The 22266-nt window shown below is 44.0% G+C and overlaps 1 protein-coding gene across 1 annotated transcript in view; it reads right to left on the bottom strand.

Annotated features, from left to right (window-relative positions):
• trpc7b (transient receptor potential cation channel, subfamily C, member 7b) overlaps nt 1-22034 on the bottom strand; it is a 45438-nt gene extending 23404 nt beyond the window's left edge. The window contains exons 1-5 of the mRNA XM_027009643.2: nt 21282-22034; nt 13301-13483; nt 10643-10807; nt 8616-8832; nt 5087-5320 (exon numbers count right to left, since the gene is read on the bottom strand). Of these exons, the coding sequence (XP_026865444.2) occupies nt 5087-5320; nt 8616-8832; nt 10643-10807; nt 13301-13483; nt 21282-22034 (1552 nt within the window). The remainder of the gene's footprint in view (nt 1-5086; nt 5321-8615; nt 8833-10642; nt 10808-13300; nt 13484-21281) is intronic.
• Between the last annotated feature and the right edge of the window lie 232 nt (nt 22035-22266).

Here is a 22266-nt window from a genome sequence, read left to right as displayed (position 1 = left end):
TCCGAGTGTGGATCCGTTTTCTTTGAGTTTCCTAATTTCCTGGTGGTCCAAAGGTGATCAACAAATGATTAGCAAACCTTCTCTTGGTTCCAGTGTGACACTGATTACATCTCTTGCAAGTAATACCGTAGACAACTCTTGCAGTAGAAGAATAACAATTGATCCTTTCATGCATTTCATGCGGCTGTGCTCATAAATGTACATGTAGCACATCTAGAGTGGTTGCAGGCTACAGTACCACAGTTATTATTTTATTTGTCATTTATCTAACTCAAGATGAGCATGTCTTTGATGTTTATATCATGTCTGAAGGATATATATATATATATATATATATATATATATATATATATATATATATATATATATATATATATATATATATATATATAAGTCCAGGTTGAGCAAAACATGTACTGTGTATGTAGCTTTAAATGTGTTATTTTAAATCCATCATGGCTGATGTGACTGTGGTAAACTATGATGCGTTTTTGTTCTAAAATTGGTAAATCTTTTCAAAAATCACACAAAAGAACACACACTTCTGCTTTTCTCTCTGCTTCAGTCTCTAACTTCTCTCTCTCTTTCACTCTCTCTCTTTTCTCTCAGTGTCCCTCTGCCCTCTAGTCATCTCTACTTCCAGTAGGGCAGTGAGGCATGTCATAACCACTTTGCACCAGTAGAGAGCAGCATTGATAACTAATACAGGAAGAGACTACTATACAATACTATACATACATACTATAGAGAAACCACAATGAGATCTGGATTCAATAGTCACATCCAAACCACTGTTCGACACTAGTACTGTACGTTAGGGTTCAGAATCTGTGAAGAAAACTTCTGCGTGAGAGAATCCCAGACACCGCCATCCGTCTGGATGGGCTCGCTTCATTACGTGCAAACAGAAATCCAGCTATGTCTGGTTATGCTCAAGGAGGGGGGTCTGTGTGCCTATATCAACACAGAATGGTGTGAGAATTCCATGCTAGTCTCCAGGCACTGCTCACCACTTAAATGTAGACCATGTAATCTAACGTGGGATTCGCCACTGAGCTCATAGCTGTGGTGAACAACCCCACCCGCCCCCACCTCTCCAACAACAACGTGAAAGAGGCACTCTATCAACTGCATTGGCCTATTAGCAAACTGCAGAACACATAGCCAGATGGACTTTTTATCGTCACCAGAGATTTAAATCATGCAAATCTCAAGTCTGCGCTCCTGAAATTCCATCAGCGTGTAGACTTCACAAGTGGGGTGAACATGTTGGATCTTGTTTACATAAACATCCCCAACGCATACTGAGCAGAGCCCTGTTCCCTCCTCAGACATTCAGACCACATCTGATATGTTAATTCCAGCATACAGACAACTTTTCAGATGCTCCACACCAGTTCTGAAACAAGTTCAAACCTAGCCAGCAGGAGCCATCCATGTTCTTCAGGACTGTTTTAGCATACTGCGTGTGGCACATTTAGGGAAGCTGTAACTGATGTTGACTCCAGTAACCTGGAGGAGTATACAGCACCAGTGACATCATCAGCTACATCAGCACTAAAACCATCACCACTCTCCCCAACCAGAAACCATAGAAGAGTGCTGAGGTGTGTGTGCTGCTGAAGACCCATGATGCACCTTTCACAGCAGGTAACAAAGTGGCTCACAACAGCAAGGGCCAACCTACCCCTGGCTATAAGGGATGCAAATCCCACACATGCTCAGAGAATCTCGGGACACTTCCAGAACTCATATGACACGCGTGGCAGGGTACCGAGGCCGTCCAATTACAGGACAACATTTCCTGCCTGTGACAGGGACGCTGCCCTTGAAAATGTGCTGAATGACTTCCATGCACAGGTTGAAGCACAGAGACAATGTTGCAGCAAGAAAGCCCACCCCTCCTCCCAATGAACAGGTGCTATGCCTGACCATGGCTGATGTAAAAAAACCTCTGCGCAGAGTTAACCCACAGAAGGTCGCTGGACTAGACAGCAGTCCTGGTACAGTGCTCAGAGGACGTGCAGACAAGCTGACAGATGATGTCACGGGCATCAACCTATCCCTTAGGAGCACCACCGTGCATACATACTTCAAGGCCACCACCGTTGGCCTTGAGTCACACTCTCACACATCGTGAAGAGCTTCGAGACACTTGTCATGAGGCACATCAGGATACAGTTGCCGCACTCAATGGACCCCGTATAGTTCACATACCACCCCAACCGCTCAACAGATGACGCAATCGCCAGTACCCTTCATCTGGCGCTTACCCACCTGGATGGAAAGGACACGCATTGGAATGTTGTTCATAGACTTCTGTTCAGCGTTCCATGCCACCATTCCTCAGCATTGAAAAGCTGAGACTACTGGGCCTGAATGCCACCCTCTGTAATTGGATCCTTTACTTTCCCACTGGGATACCCCAGTCCGTCTGGATCAGGAGCAACGTCTCCCGCACTGCTGCTTTTAGAACTGGGGCTCCCTACAGAGAATAGTGAGGACAGCCAAAAAGATCGGCGCCCCTCTCAACTCCAACATGGTCATTTACAGCACATGCTGTCTCTGCAAAGCCATCAGCATTGCGATTGATCCCACACACCCCTCACACAAACTCTTCTCTCACCTGCAGTATGGGAAGAGGTACCACAGCAATCGAGCCATTACAGCCAGAGTGTGCAACAGTTTCACTCCCCATGCCATCAGCCTCCTCAAATCCCAGTGACTGACAACAAATACCGAACAAATATTGTATTGCATTTGACAATACTACATTCTTAAATTAGTGTACTGGCTCCTGCATGCTATAAGCGTATCTGTTAAAATATCACAATATAGTATGTCTTGGTGACCTGTACGGTTTTGTCCTATATGTTATCTCTATTTTCATATTTATTGTCTACACTTACATGTTCTTCTTTTGTGTTGGACCATGGTCTTGGAGAACTGTTATTTTGTTTCACTGCATACCTGTATACAGCTGAAATGACCATAAAAAGCTTCTTGACTTGACTCCCTTGACTTGCCTTGGAATTAAGCCAGCTGGAGTTCATGCTAGGAGAAGCTGTCACTCTTATGTCACAGGCAGGAGAAGCAGGGAGAAAGACTGCCATTCTTAAAATTCAAAATTAATCCACATATACCAACTCGTGAGGGTGAACCTGAGCTTTGTTTAATCTTATACCAAATGAGTAAGTAGAGACAGACACTGAGTCTGTCAACGGTTTCTTATCAGTCTGGATGTGAGTTCCATGTTATTGGTGTTCATTAAGTATTGAGGATACAAGGTGTCTGCAGGCATCCCCAAGTCAGATTTAATACTTTTTTTTACTGCTACTTCAAATATATTTTAAGACTATTTTTGCAGTAAGGATATACAAAAATAAAATCATTTTGAATAACTCTTAAATAAATATTATATTGTAAATACAGTCATTGAGGAACAGATACTTTCCGAATAATGTTGAAGGCTCATTTGTTGAGGAATAAGAACACTGAATAACCCAAATGGGTGGGAAACAGACAAAATCTGACAGAAAAAAAATATAGCTAGCTAAATTAGACAGAGTTTGTACAAAAACGACACGACAACGTTAAAAATGAACACAGATCTGTCTATGCGATCTTTTCTTATGGTAGCTTGCTAGTGATAGCTTAGCCAGAGAGCTATGTTAATTTGTAATGTTCAAACGTAACTAGCTATATAAAACTAGAGCTAAGCACAGAGAAGAGGGTGGTGGAATGGGGCGGAGACACAGAGGAGGAGGGGTGATTCCCGAAATCATTTGAATCCATATTTGCAAAATATGTAGCTAGCTAAACTATTAAAATTTGAGTGAAACGTGGATAGCATCAGATAAAACAGCTTGACTAGAATTTTCTGTCAAGTTCTACCACAACTTGCTAGCTTCCTGGGCTAATGCCATTTGTCTGTATATTCTAACAAGATTTAACAGGACCAAAAAATGTTATTTAGTTTAAAAAAAACCCCAAAACGCTCTGTTATAGCCGCTCTGTTCAGTTCCTCATTGCAAGGTATTGCACATTTGTTTTGGAAAGAATACTGAGCGGTATCTTTGCCCTGGCTTTTGGTATCAACTTTGTTCATGTTTTTGATTGCGGCTTTTGGATTTGTCCTTCTGTTATGGTCATAAGCTGTTTTAAAAATTACGCAGATTAGTTGATTCAGTGAATTTCTCCTCTGATGATGTACAGGCTTGACAAATGATCAGTTCCCTAACTGCGTTCTCCGGGTGCAGTGGAGTGATTCAGATTTTTTCCCCACCAACATAACTTAAGAATAGAAATTGCGCCACAAATCTCTTAACCAAATATATCAAAATGTAGCACCAGGCAGTTTTCGGATTTACAACTGGTGATTAGGCGACCGTGTTAGTGACTGGAATTTTTTTTCTAAAATTTGAATGGATCGACGACAAAGATACACGTCTGAAGAATACATTTAAGCCCACGCAGTTTCAAATCTAAGCCAATTTAAGACTCATTAGTGCCTTACATTTGGAAAATGTCATTTCAGACAAATGAATACTTTTTAAGGACCTGCAGGCACCCTGCTGAATATCTTGCATCAACTCAAGCGATGAGTCATCAGTGACTGAAGCTCTGAGCAGCCTTTTTTTCATGTTTTGAAACTCAAGTCTTTTTCTTAAACAAAACCTGACTGCCAACACGACGTTCTGTTGTCATGACTTTACTATGATCGTAAATGAGAAATACAGCAATTCAACACAATACCTCTCCTGCATACAAACTAACCTCGAAAATGAACCTGGAGAAGGGGGTGGATGTTTGTCCGTTTTGCTTACGCAGAGTTGTCAGAAAGGCACAGAGAAGGGCATGCACAGACACAAACATTTAGAGTCTGAGGAGGTCACACTAAGGTAAACAAACTGCAGCTTCGTGGCAAATCTGAGGTAAATTACAATGATTTGAGAATACAGTAAAAAATATGGAAAATACACAGCATGGCACTGGAAATTGCTGCCAGTAAATGACTGTAATTGTGAAATGTACTAGACCTCCAAGTGGCGTAACACAAATAAACTGCTGCTGGTGGATTACTCACCATACGTGAAGTAGGCGACGTCGGCGGGTAGGGAGGCATTGCTGATGTCATGGTTGGGGACGTGGAGGTCCACGTAGAGCTGGGCCTTAGATGCTTTCAGGAAGGCCATGAGGCGTGCTGTGAAGGACGCCACGAAGATAGACAGCATCCCAAAGTCCAGAACGTTCCACAGGTGCAAGACATATTCCCTTGGGCCATCAGACCAAATCTCCTTGCACTCGGACCATATCATACCTGAAAGACAGATGTCCGAAAAACATGCAAAAACATAAAAGTGACAAAACACACACAAAAAGACATACAGAAACACCAAATACTATCCAACCTGATCATGCCCAAGAGGGCTACACCAATTACTATAAATGTGCACACATAAAAACACCTATATATGAACATTCCAGTGTGTAGAATTGCTCAAAACACTTGGGAGGTATTATAATACTTCTCCCCACTGCACAAGATTAGAAACACACACACACACACACACACACACACACACACACACACACACACACACACACACACACACATGCACACACACACACTCATATGTAGAGGGGTGCAAATGTAGTCATTGACTTATTGTACAGGATCTATGCTACACAAAAATATGTGGACACCTGAGTATCATATCTACATGAGCTTGTTGGACATCCCATTCCAAAACCCAGGTGTCAATCTCACCCCTCACCCCTCCCCACAACCCCAACCTCAAACCCACCCCCCTCACCAATCCCAACCATAACCCTCACCCCAACCCCAACCCCCGTTCTTGGGGCCTGCGCACTTTTTGCAGAGGTTTTCTGCAGGACTGTGGAGCATTTCTGAGGAAATGACGATGGATGAGAAGGGCTCTTTGCTGGGCAGTCACCAAACTCGTCAAAGCATGTCGTTATGGTGCTCACTTTATGCACAGGGGAGCACTCATGGTGGAAAAAGGGCAGGGCATTCCCAGATCTGTGCCACTACACTGGAAGCATATCACTGCATAAAAGGCCGTAACACTGAGCAAGAGCAGGACACGAGTGCTTTTGTTCAGGACCATTCCAAAGTCATAGTCATGGTTACAGTCCAGGGTTGGAATGCTGGGAGACAAAGATATAAAACTAGAAAACACCTAACAAAGGGATGGAAGGAATGCAGATGCATGGACATGTACGGAAAGTCAAACAAGCAGGAAGTAATGACCCACACACAAATGGGTAAGCAGGAAGTAATGACCAATGAACAAATGAGGAAGCAGGAAGTAATGACCAATGAATAAATGGGTAAGTAGGAAGTAATGACCCACAAAGACAGGAAGCCAATATATATATATATACACATACAGAGGATAATTAGGGGGAAATGAGACCCAGGAGTAAAGAAGGATTGACAGGGATAACATGAGAGAGGTCAGAGACTAGACGAATCCGAAACAAAAACAGAAAACCACACCACAAACCACAGGGCCATGGAAATTGCAATGCCAGAGAGGGGAAACCATGATAAATGTCTTTGTGTGCTGTAGTATTAACACTACCCCTCAATGGAACTGAAGGCCTTATCTCGAACCCTGAAAAGCAACCCCAGACAATTATCCCCCCTCCGCCAGACGTTACTGTCAGCATTAAGCATTCTGGTAGGTAGCTTTCTCCTGCCATCCATCAGACTGCCAGAATGACTCATCCTTCCAGAGTGCAGGGATAGTGTGCTTTATGCCACCTCAGCTGACATCTGGCATTGCACATAGTGAACTTAGGCTCGCGTACATCCGCTCGGCCATGGAAAGCCATTTAACAACGTTCTAAACGCATGGTTCCTGTGCTGGTGTTGCTTCCAGACACAGTGTGGAACTTCACAGGATGTGATGAAAGTGATCTGGTGCTGCTAGATAGAACAGCAGAACAGATGTTTCGTGGAATGGCTTTATCCCCTGACAGTTACTGAGGCACTGAGCGCTTCAGTATGACCCATTCTACTGCCTGTATTTGACTAAAGAGATCACGCGGCTACTGGGGCAGACTATGTGCCGGTGTGAGTGACACACACACACGTACACACATACACACGCACACACACAGCTCTTGGTGGCTGTTGTTAATGGCAACGAAGATGGGATAAGGATGGAACTGTATCATTACCCAACAGACATGCACACAAACATGTATGATAGTAGGGTAAAAGAGGGGGATGATAATTAAATGAAAAGAGTAACAGGCAGAAAAGTGATTGGAGGAGAGACAAAGAGACAGAAAGAGAGAGAGAGAGAGAGAGAGAGAGAGAGAGATAGAGAGAGAGACAGAGGAAAGAAATGGAGAGAGATCAGAGAAACAGACAGAGAGAGCAAACTAGTGCTGAGGCATTAAAACAGTCCCTGAACCCCCCCCCAACCAGCCATCATCTACTGCTTCCGCTCTCTTTGAGCTCTCTCTCTCTCTCTCTCTCTCTCTCTCTCTCTCTCTCTCTTTCTCTCTCTCTTTCTCTCTCTCTCTGCTACATTCTACCACTTGACACTATCTACTTTCTGAATTCACCTAGGTTCAGCGACTCTTCAGCGCTAACATTGCGATTCAATTTTCCGCACCTAAATAAAATGATAAAATAAAAAAATTCCAAAATATCAGCGAGCTCACATACAAGCAAAGCTGTCATTGCCAAATCCCTGGCCTTTACCTGCACAACCATTAAATAGACAAAGGCTTGGTTGGTTGTTTTTTGCACTAGGAAGGTGTCAGCTAAATGGCGTAAATGTAAGTCCTTGCACGGCTCCCAGTAGCTGAGCTAAGTCATGTTAATGTCATGCTAATGCCACGCAGGTTGGGATAGCCACAGGTGACGGGCATCACAGAGGCAGGGCTAATGTCCTGAACATGGACAAGAAAGGCAACGATTTTTAAACCCGTTTTCTACTGAAACTGGAATCTCTTTACTGCAACTTCCCCTCCAGGGGAGAAGCATATGAGATCCCATAAGTCCATGTCACAAAGATGACACGTCATTTTTACCTGCCAAAAGATAAAGCTAATCTGTTTCTTTTGCTGTACTGAAGTGTCAAGGGTGGTTACTGTCTGTCACATGGGCCAATACAGGCACCCGAGCCAACGTCAACGGTATACGATGATGAGCAGCGAAGTTGCCAGCGCAGTTTAAAAAAGAAAACATTTGCTATCACCTCAGCTTCAAGAGAAAGTTAGTGACAGGAAGTTGAGGCGGTTAGTGTGTGGAGAGGCATTCCTGCAGACACGTTTTCTAATTTACTGTTGCCTCTGATTACTGTAACGCAGCATGAGCTCGCAGTGCACTCTGGGTTTAGACATCCTCCTCCAATCACAACAGTGTCAGAGAAGCCAGACGTGCTGATTATTAGAGAGAAACACTAATATCCTTGTAGAGGCTTGAAACGGTTGATTACATATTTGAGACATATTTGATGATGTCCGTAATCAACAGTGGCAAAATTTCCCTGTTACAATAAAAAGGTAAGTACAATAAACAATAAGATCACGAAAGGACAGCACGCCCTGTCCCAGCATGCACCAGTGCTTACCCAGCACCCATTTCATGATGAGGAGCTCCGTCCAGGAGAACTGCGTGGTCTTGACCCTGAAGACCTGGCGAGGGTGGTCAGTAATGGTCTCGTTGGGAAGGTTCTTCACTCCTTCGAAGCGGTCAGATGCGTTCAGAACCAGCAGCCCCAGGAAGATGGTGAAGGAGACAGCATGGGCCACAAACTTCATAAAGGGGCTCCTCAGGATCTGGCCCAGCTAGGGCCCGGCACACAGAGGAGGGGTGGTGGAATGGGGTGGGCACAGAGAGGAGGGGTGGTGAAAGGTGGGCGGGGACAGAGAGGAGGGGTGGTGGAATGGTACGGGCATAGAGAGGAGGGGTGGTGGAAGGTGGGCGGGGACAGAGAGGAGGGGTGGTGGAAGGTGGGTGGGGACAGAGAGGAGGAGGGGTGGAATGGGGCGGGCACAGAGAGGAGGGGTGGTGGAAGGTGGGCAGGGACAGAGAGGAGGGGTGGTGGAAGGTGGGCGGGGACAGAGAGGAGGGGTGGTGGAAGGTAGGCGGGGACAGAGAGGAGGGGTGGTGGAAGGTGGGTGGGGACAGAGAGGAGGGGCGGTGGAAGGTGGGCAGGGACAGAGAGGAGGAGGGGTGGTGGAATGGGGGCGGGCACAGAGAGGAGGGGTGGTGGAATGGGGCGGGGACACAGAGGAGGAGGGGTGGAATGGGGATGATGATTTAGAAAAAGTATAAAAATGAAAAGCATAGATAAGACAAAAGAAAGGAGAAATATAAAAAATGGAAATAAATATGGATTTTAGAGAGATGATAAAGGATTAAATAATGAGGAAGGAAACTGGTATATATTATACTCCTCCAGGACATCATATTTTTTACAGCAGTTCACAAAATGTGTTTAGTAGACTGAATGAATAGTATGATGTAAAATGCAATCTAAAAATGTGTGTACAAAATTGCCTGTGTGTGTGTGTGTGTGTGCAGCAAAGTGTCACTTAGCATTTAAGAAAAGTGGCACATTCTATTAATCTGAAAAAATGAGAAAAGACCAGACACATCCATGCACAAATAAACACATATAAAACCCTCCTTGAAGCCATTTAAATTAAATAGACCTGGAAATCCCACTGAGTACAAACACACACACATATACAGACATAGACACAATCTATATGATCTCGTCACTGCTGATTGCCGTTGGCATGCAGACAGCCATTTATTTTTCATTGTCACATGTAAACAAGCCTATCAATAAATCTAGCAGTGTTTCCTCCCTGCAGCATCTACACTAATATCTGCCCGACTGGGCCAGTTCACCGTGCACACTGGAGGTACTGGGTATTCTGGGTAATCACCAGGCACTTGGAACATCTCAACAGGGTAATCACACCTGGAAGAACCAGGGTTTCCCCCACTCATTTCACCACAACTGATCCTGGTTCTGGTTCCACTGGCTCAGCGTCTGACTGGCTCAGTGTCTGATTGGCTCAGCGTCTGACTGGCTCAGCGTCTGATTGGCTCAGTGTCTGACTGACCCGGGCTCTGATTACTTGCACTGGGGTGAGAAACAGCAGAGGTGGCATCGTGCCAGGGATGGTGTTCATGGTGTAGAAATCAGGACGCTGTTTGATCTTTGGTTGATGGTCCTCTCTTCTGTTCTATCTGCTCTGCTCTTTCTTTTCATCTTGTTTTCATGAGTCTCTCCTTTTTTTTCCCTCTTGCACACATCACGGCTCTCACTTTCTCTCTCTCTCCATCTCAAAATCTTCCAATTTTTAATGGTCTCTTTCAAACAGACATAATGAAATGTAATTATAGACAAATCTTCTCTCAGAGAACATGCAGGATACACATACACACACACACACACACACACACACACACACACACACACACACACACACAAACACACAACACACAACACACACACACACAAATTTGCACCCAGCACTTCATATGATCAGGTTTTTAGGGAAGAATAGAAATAATCTGATATTAGCCTCTGTGTGTGTGTGTGTGTGTGTGTGTGTGTGTGTGTGTGTGTGTGTGTAGTACCTTGCTGCAGGGCACAATCCAGTATGCTATGGCGAGAAAGGGCAGTCCTACAGTCACACCCAGCACTGTCAGACACTTCACCCCTACAGACTGCTGCCTCAGACCAGACAGATTCTCATACCACAGAGTTAACAACTGCTGCTGGCAGTTAGGGTGTGCTACAAACTAGAGAGAGAGAGAGAGAGAGAGAGAGAGAGAGAGAGAGAGAGAGAGACTGTGAACCTTTATATTTTTTACAAAGAATGCACTGAAGGTACTTTAGAGTGACACAAAAAAAAAAAAATGTATATAAAAAACTGACATACAAGTGTAATCACTCAGTTTATGTGCATATGTGCATTTAAAAAGAAACTTGTGAAACGTGTTTGTGACCCTCATACATCTGCATCTGAGAGAGAATCATGGGAAATGTGAGCAGATTACACAGACAGGCGAGGAGATATCAGCAGCGTGGCTGATTACATATTCCACTCAATTTACTCGAGTTCCAGCAATTAGCGGTGGCCAGCTTCGTGCGCCCCTTTCGCCAGGCCTCGACTACACCCTCAAATCACGCGCACATGCAAAAAGACAGAAACGTCTCTTTAGATCTCGGCGCAGGTCAAGCAATCAGAAAGACTGAGCACAAAGGAATATTAATAACCTTCTGTTCAGGGGAGCTTTACTGAACTGGTAAAAGAGAGATTAGTACTGAGTTTATATTGTTTCACACTCCACAAACAGTAACGTAAAAAAGATTTCACTTAGAAATGGTCTCCATGAATTCAATATTCTTTCTTTTTCTTTCTTTCTTTCTTTCTTTCTTTCTTTCTTTCTTTCTTTCTCTCGCTCTCTTGATCTGGATAGTGATCTGGATAGAACACTGGGAGAGCTTTGCTGCATCACTGCACACGTCAAGCTGAATGCATCCTGACGGATGTGCTCGGCGTAACGCTGATATCAAAACGGATGCATAACCCTAAGGTCACCCTAACCCTGCACCTGGTTGCCACAGCAACGGCCCCCCAATCTGAGAGCTCTGATTGGATGCTGATGATAATGACAGCGTTGCTGACCATCTTCCTACCCTCCTCCAGAACAGTGCAGTGCTTAGCATTTAGATCGCATCTTCTCTCTCTCTCTCTCTCTCTCTCTCTCTCTCTCTCTCTCTCTCTCTTGTGTACACACAAACAAACACACACATGATGTGCAGGAGAACTTACAGTATTAATATTAACACTTGATATTAACAATTGCCCAGCACAGTTTTTTTTCCCATCTGTGCTGAGTGAGTGTGCATGTGTGTGTTAGTTTGACACTACGGAGCAGAGGATTAAGATCATCAAAGTCCAGAAGTCTGATATTTACATGTGTGTGTGTGTGTGTGTGTGTGTAGAGAGAGAGAGAGAGAGAGAGAGAGAGCCAGCAAGACAAATACAAACCCTGCAACAACACACACACACAGACATGTGCACACTCACAGACACACACACGCACACGCATACACACACACACACACACACACACACACAAGGCCAGTGAAAACCAAGCTGTGGAGGACACATACAGTTCAGCAACATAGATGGCACTCCGTAATGAGAGGCAACACTACAGACACAAGACGCCTTTAATATGTTGGCCAGTGTGTCACTGCAGACATGAAGTGACTTAAATACCACTAGTCACAGAAATACCTAATTAACTAATTACGTTCTCATTCTCTTTCTGTCTCTCTCAGTTCTACACTAGAATTACTTGTCATAGGCATTTGATAACAAGGGAGGGTTCCAGGGTTCCAGGTTCAGCAGACTCACTTTGTATTCAGTAATTATAGTTTGGATTTGACCTTGTGACCTTGTTCCACATCCAGGAAGCCTAAGTATGCTTTCAAAATAGTTTTATTAATATTCAGTCTTAGCACTGGCAACAATCCCAAGACCGTGTTGTAGGACTGGGTAGGAATGCATTCTCTTTGTTCTAGAATCAGAGAGCATTCTCTTTGTTCTATAATCAAAGCGCATTCTCTTTGTTCTAGAATCAGAGAGCATTCTCTTTGTTCTATAATCAAAGCGCATTCTCTTTGTTCTAGTATCAGATAGCATTCTCTTTGTTCAACAATCAGATAACATTCTCTTTGTTCTAGAATCAGAGAGCATTCTCGTTGTTCTAGAATCAAAGTGCATTATCTTTGTTCTAGAATCAGATAACATTTTCTTTGTTCTAGAATCAAAGAGCATTCTGTCTGTTCACTGAGTGCCAAAACAAGTAGAGTATCAAGCAACAGAGGTTGAGATGAGAGCGGAGCCCTGGGCGAGCCCAGAGAAACCCCGTGGAGATATCAGGGTGTTCCTGAGGCGTTGACAGCAATGAATTAAAGCCATGCTTGAGCAGCGTTCAACCTTCCCTCTTCTGGAAGCAGCAGGCCTACACCAGGGATACTGCAGGGATACAGCAGGCCTACAGCAGGGATACAGGAGGGACACAGCAGGGATACAGCAGGGATACGGCAGGGATACAGCAGGCCTACAGCAAGGATACAGCAGGGATACAGCAGGGATATAGCAGTCCTACAGCAGGGATACAGCAAGGATACAGCAGACCTACAGCAGACCTACAGCAGGGATACAGCAGGCCTACAGCAGGGATACAGCAGGGATACAGCAGGCACAGGGAGCTGACCTTCTTAACCTCATATTTGATGGCGAGCTTGACCCGGCTCAGACAGGGCCGCTGGTGCTCCGCCGGCGGGTTCTGGTCCACGTCACCATTCAGGATGGCTTCCACCTCCTCTGTGTCTCGGCACAGGTCCAGAATCCCCACCACAAAATCCTTACACTGCATGGACAACTTACGGTAGTCATTCTACAGAGAGAGAGATACAGAGAGAGAGAGAGAGAGAGAGAGAGAGAGAGAGAGAGAGAGAGAGAGAGAGAGAGAGAGAGAGAGAGAGAGAGATATGAGGGAGGGGCCAAGAGACAGTGAAATAAGGATTTCACAAAAAATAGGAGCATATTAGATTTAACTGACTGCTCATATTCTCTCTCTCTCTCTCTCTCTCTCTCTCTCTCTCTCTCTCTTTTTTTCTCACTCTCGCTCTGTCACACACACAGATACACACAACATAATCTCATCACTGTTTGAAACAGATTTAATATCAGAAGTGTTTCCCGTGTTTAAATAGAATAAGCCCGTCATACTTTAGCTATGCTAATGCTTTCTGTAACAGGAGCAATTTGTGGAAATTGCTATAAAATTCCCAAGGTGCTTCTTAACTGCTTTCATTTTAATTTGCTGTGCACATTTACAAAGAATGTCATAACACAATTCTGGAGTCTTTAGAGTTTATAAAGAATGACATAACAGATACTGGAGTCTTTAGAGTTTATAAAGAATGACATAACATAATTCTGGAGTCTTTAGAGTTTATAAAAAATGACATTACACAATTCTGGAGTGTTTAGAGTTTATAAAGAATGTCATAACAGGATTTTGGGGTATTTAGTGTTTATGAAGAATGTCTTAACACGATTCTGGTGTGTTTAGCATTTATAAAGAATGACATAACATGATTCTGGATTCTTTAGTTTATAAAGAATGACATAACACAATTTTGGAGTCTTTAGAGTTTATGAAGAATATCATAAAACAATTATGGAGTCTTTAGAGTTTATAAAGAATGACCACAAGATTCTGGAGTCTTTAGCGTTTATAAAGAATGACATAACATGATTATGGAGTATTTAGCATTTATAAAAAATGCCATAACTCAATTCTGGAGTCTTTAGAGTTTATAAAGAATGACATAACAATTCTGGCAGCTTTAGAGTTTATAAAGAATGACATAACATGATTATGGAGTATTTAGCATTTATAAAGAATGTCATAACTCAATTCTGGAGTCTTTAGAGTTTATGAAGAATGACAACAATTCTGGCGGCTTTAGAGTTTATAAAGAATGACAACAATTCTGGCGGCTTTAGAGTTTATAAAGAATGACATAACACAGTTCTGTAGTATTTAAAATTTATAAAGAATGACAACACGATTCTGGAGTATTTAGCGTTTATAAAGAATGTCATAACTTAATTCTGGAGTGTTTAGCATTTAGAAAAAAATGACAACACGATTTTGGAGTTTTTAAAGTTTATGAAGAATATCATAACACAATTATGGAGTCTTTAGAGTTTATAAAGAATGACAACACAATTCTAGAGTCTTTAGAGTTTATAAAGAATGACAACACAATTCTAGAGTCTTTAGAGTTTATAAAGAATGACATAACAATTCTGGAGGCTTTAGAGTTTATAAAGAGTGACATAACACAATTCTGGAGTCTTTAGCATTTATAAAGAATGCCATAACACAGTTCTGGAGTATGTAGTTTATAAAGAATGACAAAACACGATTGTGGAGTCTTTAGCATTTATAATGAATGTCATAACACAATTCTGGAGTCTCTAGCATTTAGAAAGAATGAAATAACACCATTCTGGAGTCTTCAGCATTTATAGAGAATGACAGAACACCATTCTGGAGCCTTCAGAATTCATCCGTTAGCTGGTAACAACACTGACAGCTGTCCAGTGGCGAAGATGAACCCATAGCATGGATTCACAGCGTCTGACGTATGGCACCCCACACACTCGCTGTCACACACAAGCGTATGTGCTATGCTTCCCATACACAGTGGGAAGAAAATGCTGATATGTAAAACCTGGGTTTAAAGTAGAGCAAAATTGCAAAATCTGACTCTCACTTAGAGAAAGATTCTAGACTCATGTGAAGAGTTTAGACTCAGAAACGCAGGGAGCACATCTCACGTCTTACGTCTCATTAACGATATAAGGCAAGCCGCTGGAGCACGTAAGCAGCACCATGTTCCACCAGTTATCTGACCGGGAACACTCATGTAATCTCCACTGTGAAAAAAGCACAGGAGCGCCTCCACTACCCCCTCCGATCCTAACACCTAACCTACTTACAATGATGTGTGTGTGTGTGTGTGTGTGTGTGTGTATATATATACACACACACTAGTGCAATTTGTATGTTCTGAAATGTACTTTCCTACTGTATACACTTATTTATGTGTACAAGCTTTGTTGTCTTGTACACATAAATAAGTGTCACAATGTGTTTAACGTCTAATGTTTATTTGTGCATGGAGAAATACAATGTCGCTCAGCGTTGTTTACCGTGTAGTCTGAATGCCAATAAAGTTCACTTTCACTTTGATTTCCGGCAGATCCGACCCTGATCTTAACACCGTGGAACTAATTTTATTTAGGTAGCACCTTTCCTGCTGGCAGCAATTCAAAGCGCTTTACAGAATGAATGATAATGTGATATAAATCATGGTGGAAATGCGTGATGCGTGTTCCTGGCTGGCAGCTGGCCAGGGTATGACGGTGGACAGGAAATAGAAAAAACAGCAAAAGAAAAAACGAAACGAAAAAAAAATAGATGAAATATTCTTAAACCAAAATAAATGATGATTAGGGGGAAAAAAATCTTAAATTGACGACTAGAAAAAGTCTTAAGTTTCTTCATAAAAGTGCTTTTGAACTGAGCAACGCGCAGCCCTTGAGGAAGAGAGTTTCAGAGGTCTGGGCTACTGAGAGATGTCTGTCTGATGACCTAAGTGCCCTAGTAGGAATGCACCTAGCAGCCAATCTCTGAGATATAAAGAAGCATGATAATTCTGGGACATTCTGAACTCGCTGTAACTGTATAATGAGATCAGATACAAGGGCATTAGAATAATCAGGTCTAGATATAACAAACGCAGGCACACATTTGGAAGAGGGAATGTCCCACACCTTTGAAATATTACGACGATGGAAGCCCTTTTACAGATATTACTGATTTGATTTCTAAAATTGAGCTTTCTATCTAAAATGACTTCCAGATTTTTAACGCATTGTTCGACTTCCAAATTCGTGTCACGGTGGGCCGAGCACCCAGCTGGAGCGACACACCCACCGACACACACACATACACACACACTCACACACACCCACACTCACCACACCTGCCCCGCTCCCATTCACTTGATTACTAAGCATGAACACCTGTGCCTTGTGTGCGCGTTTTTTCTTCCCACTGCTATTCTAGCCCACAGATTCTCTCCTCCAGTGCTGGGCATCGCGTGCCCGTACGGCACTACAGACGATGCTCTGCGTTTTCTCCTGGCCCACAGCATCTGTGCACTTTGAGAAGTTACCGATCCCGTCTTTGCTTTTCTTTTGTGACTTTTGGCCGCCTCGCCGCTGTGCTGTTTCCTTGTCTTTATGTATTATGGAGCATAAAGACACATCTTGCTCCATCCCTGCTGCCGTCGGACAGCTGATAAGTAAACTGGTATGTCTCTCCCCTGTGCTTCGATTCCAATAACAGGAACCTCTGTCTGTTTTTTCTGTTTAATTGTTAAAAAGCTCTTAGACCTCTAAGCGTTTATATCACCAACGCATTTGAGCGGTGACATAATAAGTTGGGTATCATCTGCATATTAGTGTTAATTGATATTATGCTTCTTAATTATAGCTGGAAGTGGAAGCATATCCATGTTCAAAAGCAGAAGCCCCAAATCTGACCCCTGGAGCACCCCATGGTGTTTTAATATACAGGTGCCCAGTGCAACATGACCACTCATATACAACTTTAACCAATCTAAGACTCAGCCAGCGAGACCCAAGTTGAATTTTATGATCAGCAGTGTCCACGATGACGCTAAGGTCTAGTAACATAAGCACAGGAAGGTTTTCTGCGTTCATATTAGCTCTCAAATCACACAACACTTTTAAAAGTGCTGTTTCACTACTGTGCTGGACCCAGAAACCAGACTGAAATGTTTTTCATTATGATTGTGTTGAGCTAGGCAGTCAACTGGTTTGATACGGCTTTCAAATTTATTGACAGTATTAAAATTCCATCCTGCTTCCATCCGCCCTCATCTTCCTCTCTGTCCCGCACAAGTTGTAGACAGGGTAATATAAATATACATTCATATACATTCTCCACTACCAGGTCCGGAACGTCCTGCCGGTTGTTGGAGCCCAGCTCGGCGTACGTTCGGTCAACAGGATGGACGGATACCAAGGAAACTGGGTCCCGACCTCACCAGGACCTGCCTGACATTCACTGAGGTGTCAGGGTCCCTACTCAGGTCACTGTGACACATTACAGGGAGAATCAGTGCACCTTACATGATCCTTTACACCAGGGATCTCCAGGCTTCTTCCTGGATAGCTTTCTCTCTGTAGAGTTTAGTAATGAATGCTCCTGATTTCAGATAATTAAAGACCACGACTGTCATAATTGCCTTAATCAGCCAAATCAGGAGGAGGGTTGGCGATCTCTGCATTACATTTAATGGAACAGAGCTGTGCGATGTTCAAAACCATGCTGTTTTCATCACCTCACGAACACACTCATTACTCAATGATTGTAAGAATAATTTAATTGAGCTTTCAGCATTCATTAATTCCTTAATTCTTTTGTGCTTAGAATTTTTCCTTAAGCATGAACAAAACTAAATAAAAGCACAGGTTGTGCAGACCTTGTGTCATGTACAGCTGTTCTCTGCAAAGACCAAAAAACAGACAAACTGAAGGACTGGATCTGCTTCACTAGCATGAAGACTTTTGAGTTCAAATAATTAATGCAATGTTGATGTAGAATGATGTAGTGTTTATTCTGTTTGATTGCAGTATTTGACTCTTTACTCGGTAGTAGACCGTTACCTGATCTGCCAGGAGCCGACGTGCTTCGGTGCTGCGACCACGCTGGCCAAATATGTTACTTCATAATTCATAATGCATTATTTTGACATTGTTCTCATCAAAGCTGTTCTCGTCTCATTCTCGTCTCACAAAGCACGAGTCATTTAGCAACAGTTGCCGACCAACTAAAGCGCGGCAGTCATACAAACTGGCTTTGGCAACATAAAACCAATGTACCATAAGGACATGGGGTTCCTCATATATATATATATATATATATATATATATATATATATATATATATATAAATAAATAATAAGTTTGGACACACTTATTCTGTATCTTTATTTTTACTATTTAACACATTTTATCATCAGAAGCGTGCACCCAGACAGGCGTGTACGAGCATTTCACAGGTATGTCTATACCTAGACGGTGTTTATATAGGTGAAGTTAACAGACTTGGTACCTCATTATCTACCGCACGGCTACGGCTCTTAAACTCACTCGCTGTGATACTACTCTACTGAGTCCCGCGTAGTTCTTCACTTCCAAGCGACTTCTGTCTCACAGACACAAGCGTCCTGAACTCTGAGCGCCAAGCCCCGTTGCCATGTTTAAATCATCGTCTCTCATTACTGCTCTGACGGTTTTTCCCAGGAGGAACCTGTCATTTCTGTGTACCTCACATTAACGCTCGTGTATTTGAAATACAATCATATGGCCGCTGAGCCAAGCGTGTCCGTTCAAGTGTGTCTGTGCTTGTCCAGTTAAGCAACGTACTATTATTGTCACATAGTACCCAGTGAAAAACTTTGTATGTTGCATTTACCCGACTAGACTCAGCTAAACATCGCCTCCTCCTCTGGCACTAAGGCACACTAAAAACAGCGCTGTCTCGCCGCATCACCTCCGGTTGTCGTGAAGCGGATCTGCGCTGTAGTGGACAGTAATTGCATTCTGCAGGCTTCATGGGACGCGTCTCGGCGCTTCCCGGTGCTTTCAGAGCTGTGGTGCGATAATGAGTCTCCTTCCAAACACTGCCCCCTGCAGGCCCAACTGCGCTCACTTCGTTACGAGTGAGGAGATGAACGCTGAGTCCAGGACGTGAGTCATCTGAGGCTCCCGGCCTCGGCGGCTGCAACAGCATTGATGATCACTGATGTCACAGATGTGCTTGGGAAGTGTAACGATGCCGTGAACAGCATACAGACAGAAGTGAAGGTGTTTGAGCCTGCTTATGGGTCACTCTCTTAAGAGCTATATACAAAAGAAAAGGTTTAGGTCAAAAGAGGCAGTGATAGAGTGATAGATAAAGTGATAGAGTCTCCATTAAAGTGCATTAGAACCTGTTTAATGATCCCTGGCTTAGTGATTCAACTGTAGCTGAAAGTTAGTTCGCTTTAGTTTAGATTAGTCGTGTGAATGGGGAAAGGACCACAGTATACAGCAAGAACAGACAAAGAAAGAATTACACACCTCGTGAGATGGCACACCTTAAATAGCACAACACAAGCAAATTGTGGCAAAAAAGATTAACGCTAACCAAGAATCAGTAAACGTAACATATACCTATGACCCAGTCAAGCCAAGGCTCACTGAGCAGAAGGCATTCTGATGGTATTTTTTAAAACGCTTCCGTGGATGACAGCTAACCAGAGAGTCATTCATTAGTCCTGGACAGAGTCATGGCAGATGCATGTTTAGCCAGGTGTTTGCAAATGCCCAGATATTTCTCACTGTGTTCAGACCCGATGGCGTCATTCCCGCAAAAGGACACGTGTCCACCGCGTTCTATCCCAAAAGGTCCAATAACAAAAACCGCAGATCTGATCTCAGCGGCGTCTCTGCTGTATCAGGGCAGCCACGTGGGGGCTCTAAGGCTGATCAAAGGTGGCCTTCTCATGTCAGCATGCGCGGTACAAGTGACCATGTGAATACTGGCCCTGGCCAACTGCCTGCACACAGGCACGCGCAGTTATTGAGGTAGGAGCGGTAGTTAATTACACAAACTCCTGCACAGAGAGTCGCTCTCATTTACGGCTCTGTGAGGAGTGGGCACACTGCCAGCTGAGCCCTATTATACATATAAACCACGACCTCCCCTCCTCTCCACTCCCCTCCTCTCCTCTCCCCTCTCCTCCCCTCCCCTTCTCTCCCCTCCTCTCCTCTCTCCCCTCCTCTCCTCCTCTCCTCTCCTCTCCTCTCCTCTCCTCTCCTCCCCTCCTCTCCTCTCCCCTCTCCTTCTCTCCTCTCCCCTCCTCTCCTCCTCATCCTCTCCTGTCCTCCTCTCCCCTCTCTTCCCCTCCCCTCCCCTCTCTTCTCCTCTTCAATGTCCATCCATGCCACGCAACTTTTACCGTTGCCAATCCTCACCTCTTTAAATTCAAACTAAACATTTTTTAAAATATGTTTGCTAAAGAAGAGCCGTAGAAGAGAATGCCTTACATAGTTATTAATAGGTTAAACCTTCTGTAATAAAAGCAAACCTTTCATTATGATGATTCTTTAAGTGTGCAGTCTGCATGTATGATCACACATCTCATCTCCTCTGGGAAGATGAAATGTTTTATTTGCTTAGCAATCCAACCCAACCATCCTGAGACACGACACTTCCTCAAGCTCAGACAAGGCTGCTGTAGAGCGGAGCTGTGCTGTAGGAGGTTGAATCCTAACAATCTTTGAGCGCTCACCTGGAGCAGACTTCATGATAAGTGGAACTTCTACACTAAAAATGACACTGATTACTATTACCTTCTGTAGCAGCTGATGTTCTGTAATATTTTAAGCAAGTTTTCCTCCTGTACGAACAAGTGATCAATAAAGAATCTAGATAGACAATCTCTTACCTGATATAAGTAAGTAATGACAAATCTTGATAGGGAAGGTCTTATGTTACACTCATATGAGTAAGCGTTAACAAATCGACTGGCTCTTACCTTAAACTCCGTCTCTATGTTAGCTAGCCTTGCTAGCTCGTTGCTGAGCTCAAGTGCAGTAAGCACAGGGTCCTCGCTGGATAGGGACAGGTAGGCGGCGCTCGCGAGCCCTTTGTAGGCGTTCATGCGCGAGCGCGAGTGGCTGAAGGAGTCGCGGCGCTGCTTCTCTGTGCACTCGCCGCACTTGCAGAAGTAGTCGTGCGGTCGCTCGATGCGAGCGCCCTTCATCAGCAGGATATGCACGATCTCGTACTCCTGGCAGTGCGCCGCCAGGATCACGGGCGTCACGTCCTGCGAGAAGCGTGTGCCGTCCTCATCGTAAGCGTAGAAGTCGTCGTCGCGGAGCTCCTGCTCCAGGGGGCTCAGCGTCAGCCGCAGTCCTCCGGCGAATGCGGGATGGGCCAGAATGGCTTCCACGATCCTCACGTAGCCCTTACTTATGGCCAGCAGGAGAGCGTCGCCCACTCTCGCCAGGCCCTCCTTCTTCAGAAGCAGCTCCGTCACTTCCAGGTGCTCATTTCCGACAGCCAGCTGCAGTGCATTCTGGCCCATGTAGTCCACGCAGTTGAAGTTAAGCGTTTTGGACTCCTCCAGCATCTTGCGTACGACGGGGATGTTTCCGTACTCGGCGGCGTCAAGGAAGCGCTCCTCCTCCGATGTGAGGCTGGTGCCTCGCTCGTTAAACATGTAAGCGGGGCCGCGAATGGCCTGGCGACGCCCCTTCTCCCGCAGCGTGGTGTGTCTACGATGCATCATCTCTGACCTGGAAAGAGATTTGTGCAACAAAGAAGTGGACAGGATTCAGACCACAACACGAAACACAAACAAAAATGCGTCGCTAATCTGTGGTAATAAAACAGGTAGTAGAGAGCACACCTCTATGTGAGCAGGTTAAAAAAGAAAGCTTACATTCAAAATGCCACTCCAAACTTAAAACTACACCACACACACACACACACACACACACACACACACACACACACAC

This window comes from Electrophorus electricus, chromosome 2, assembly GCF_013358815.1.
Source record: "Electrophorus electricus isolate fEleEle1 chromosome 2, fEleEle1.pri, whole genome shotgun sequence".
NCBI classification, from domain to species: domain Eukaryota; kingdom Metazoa; phylum Chordata; class Actinopteri; order Gymnotiformes; family Gymnotidae; genus Electrophorus; species Electrophorus electricus.
Note: the sequence above shows the minus strand (reverse complement) of the source record. Positions and strands in the feature narration are given on the sequence as shown.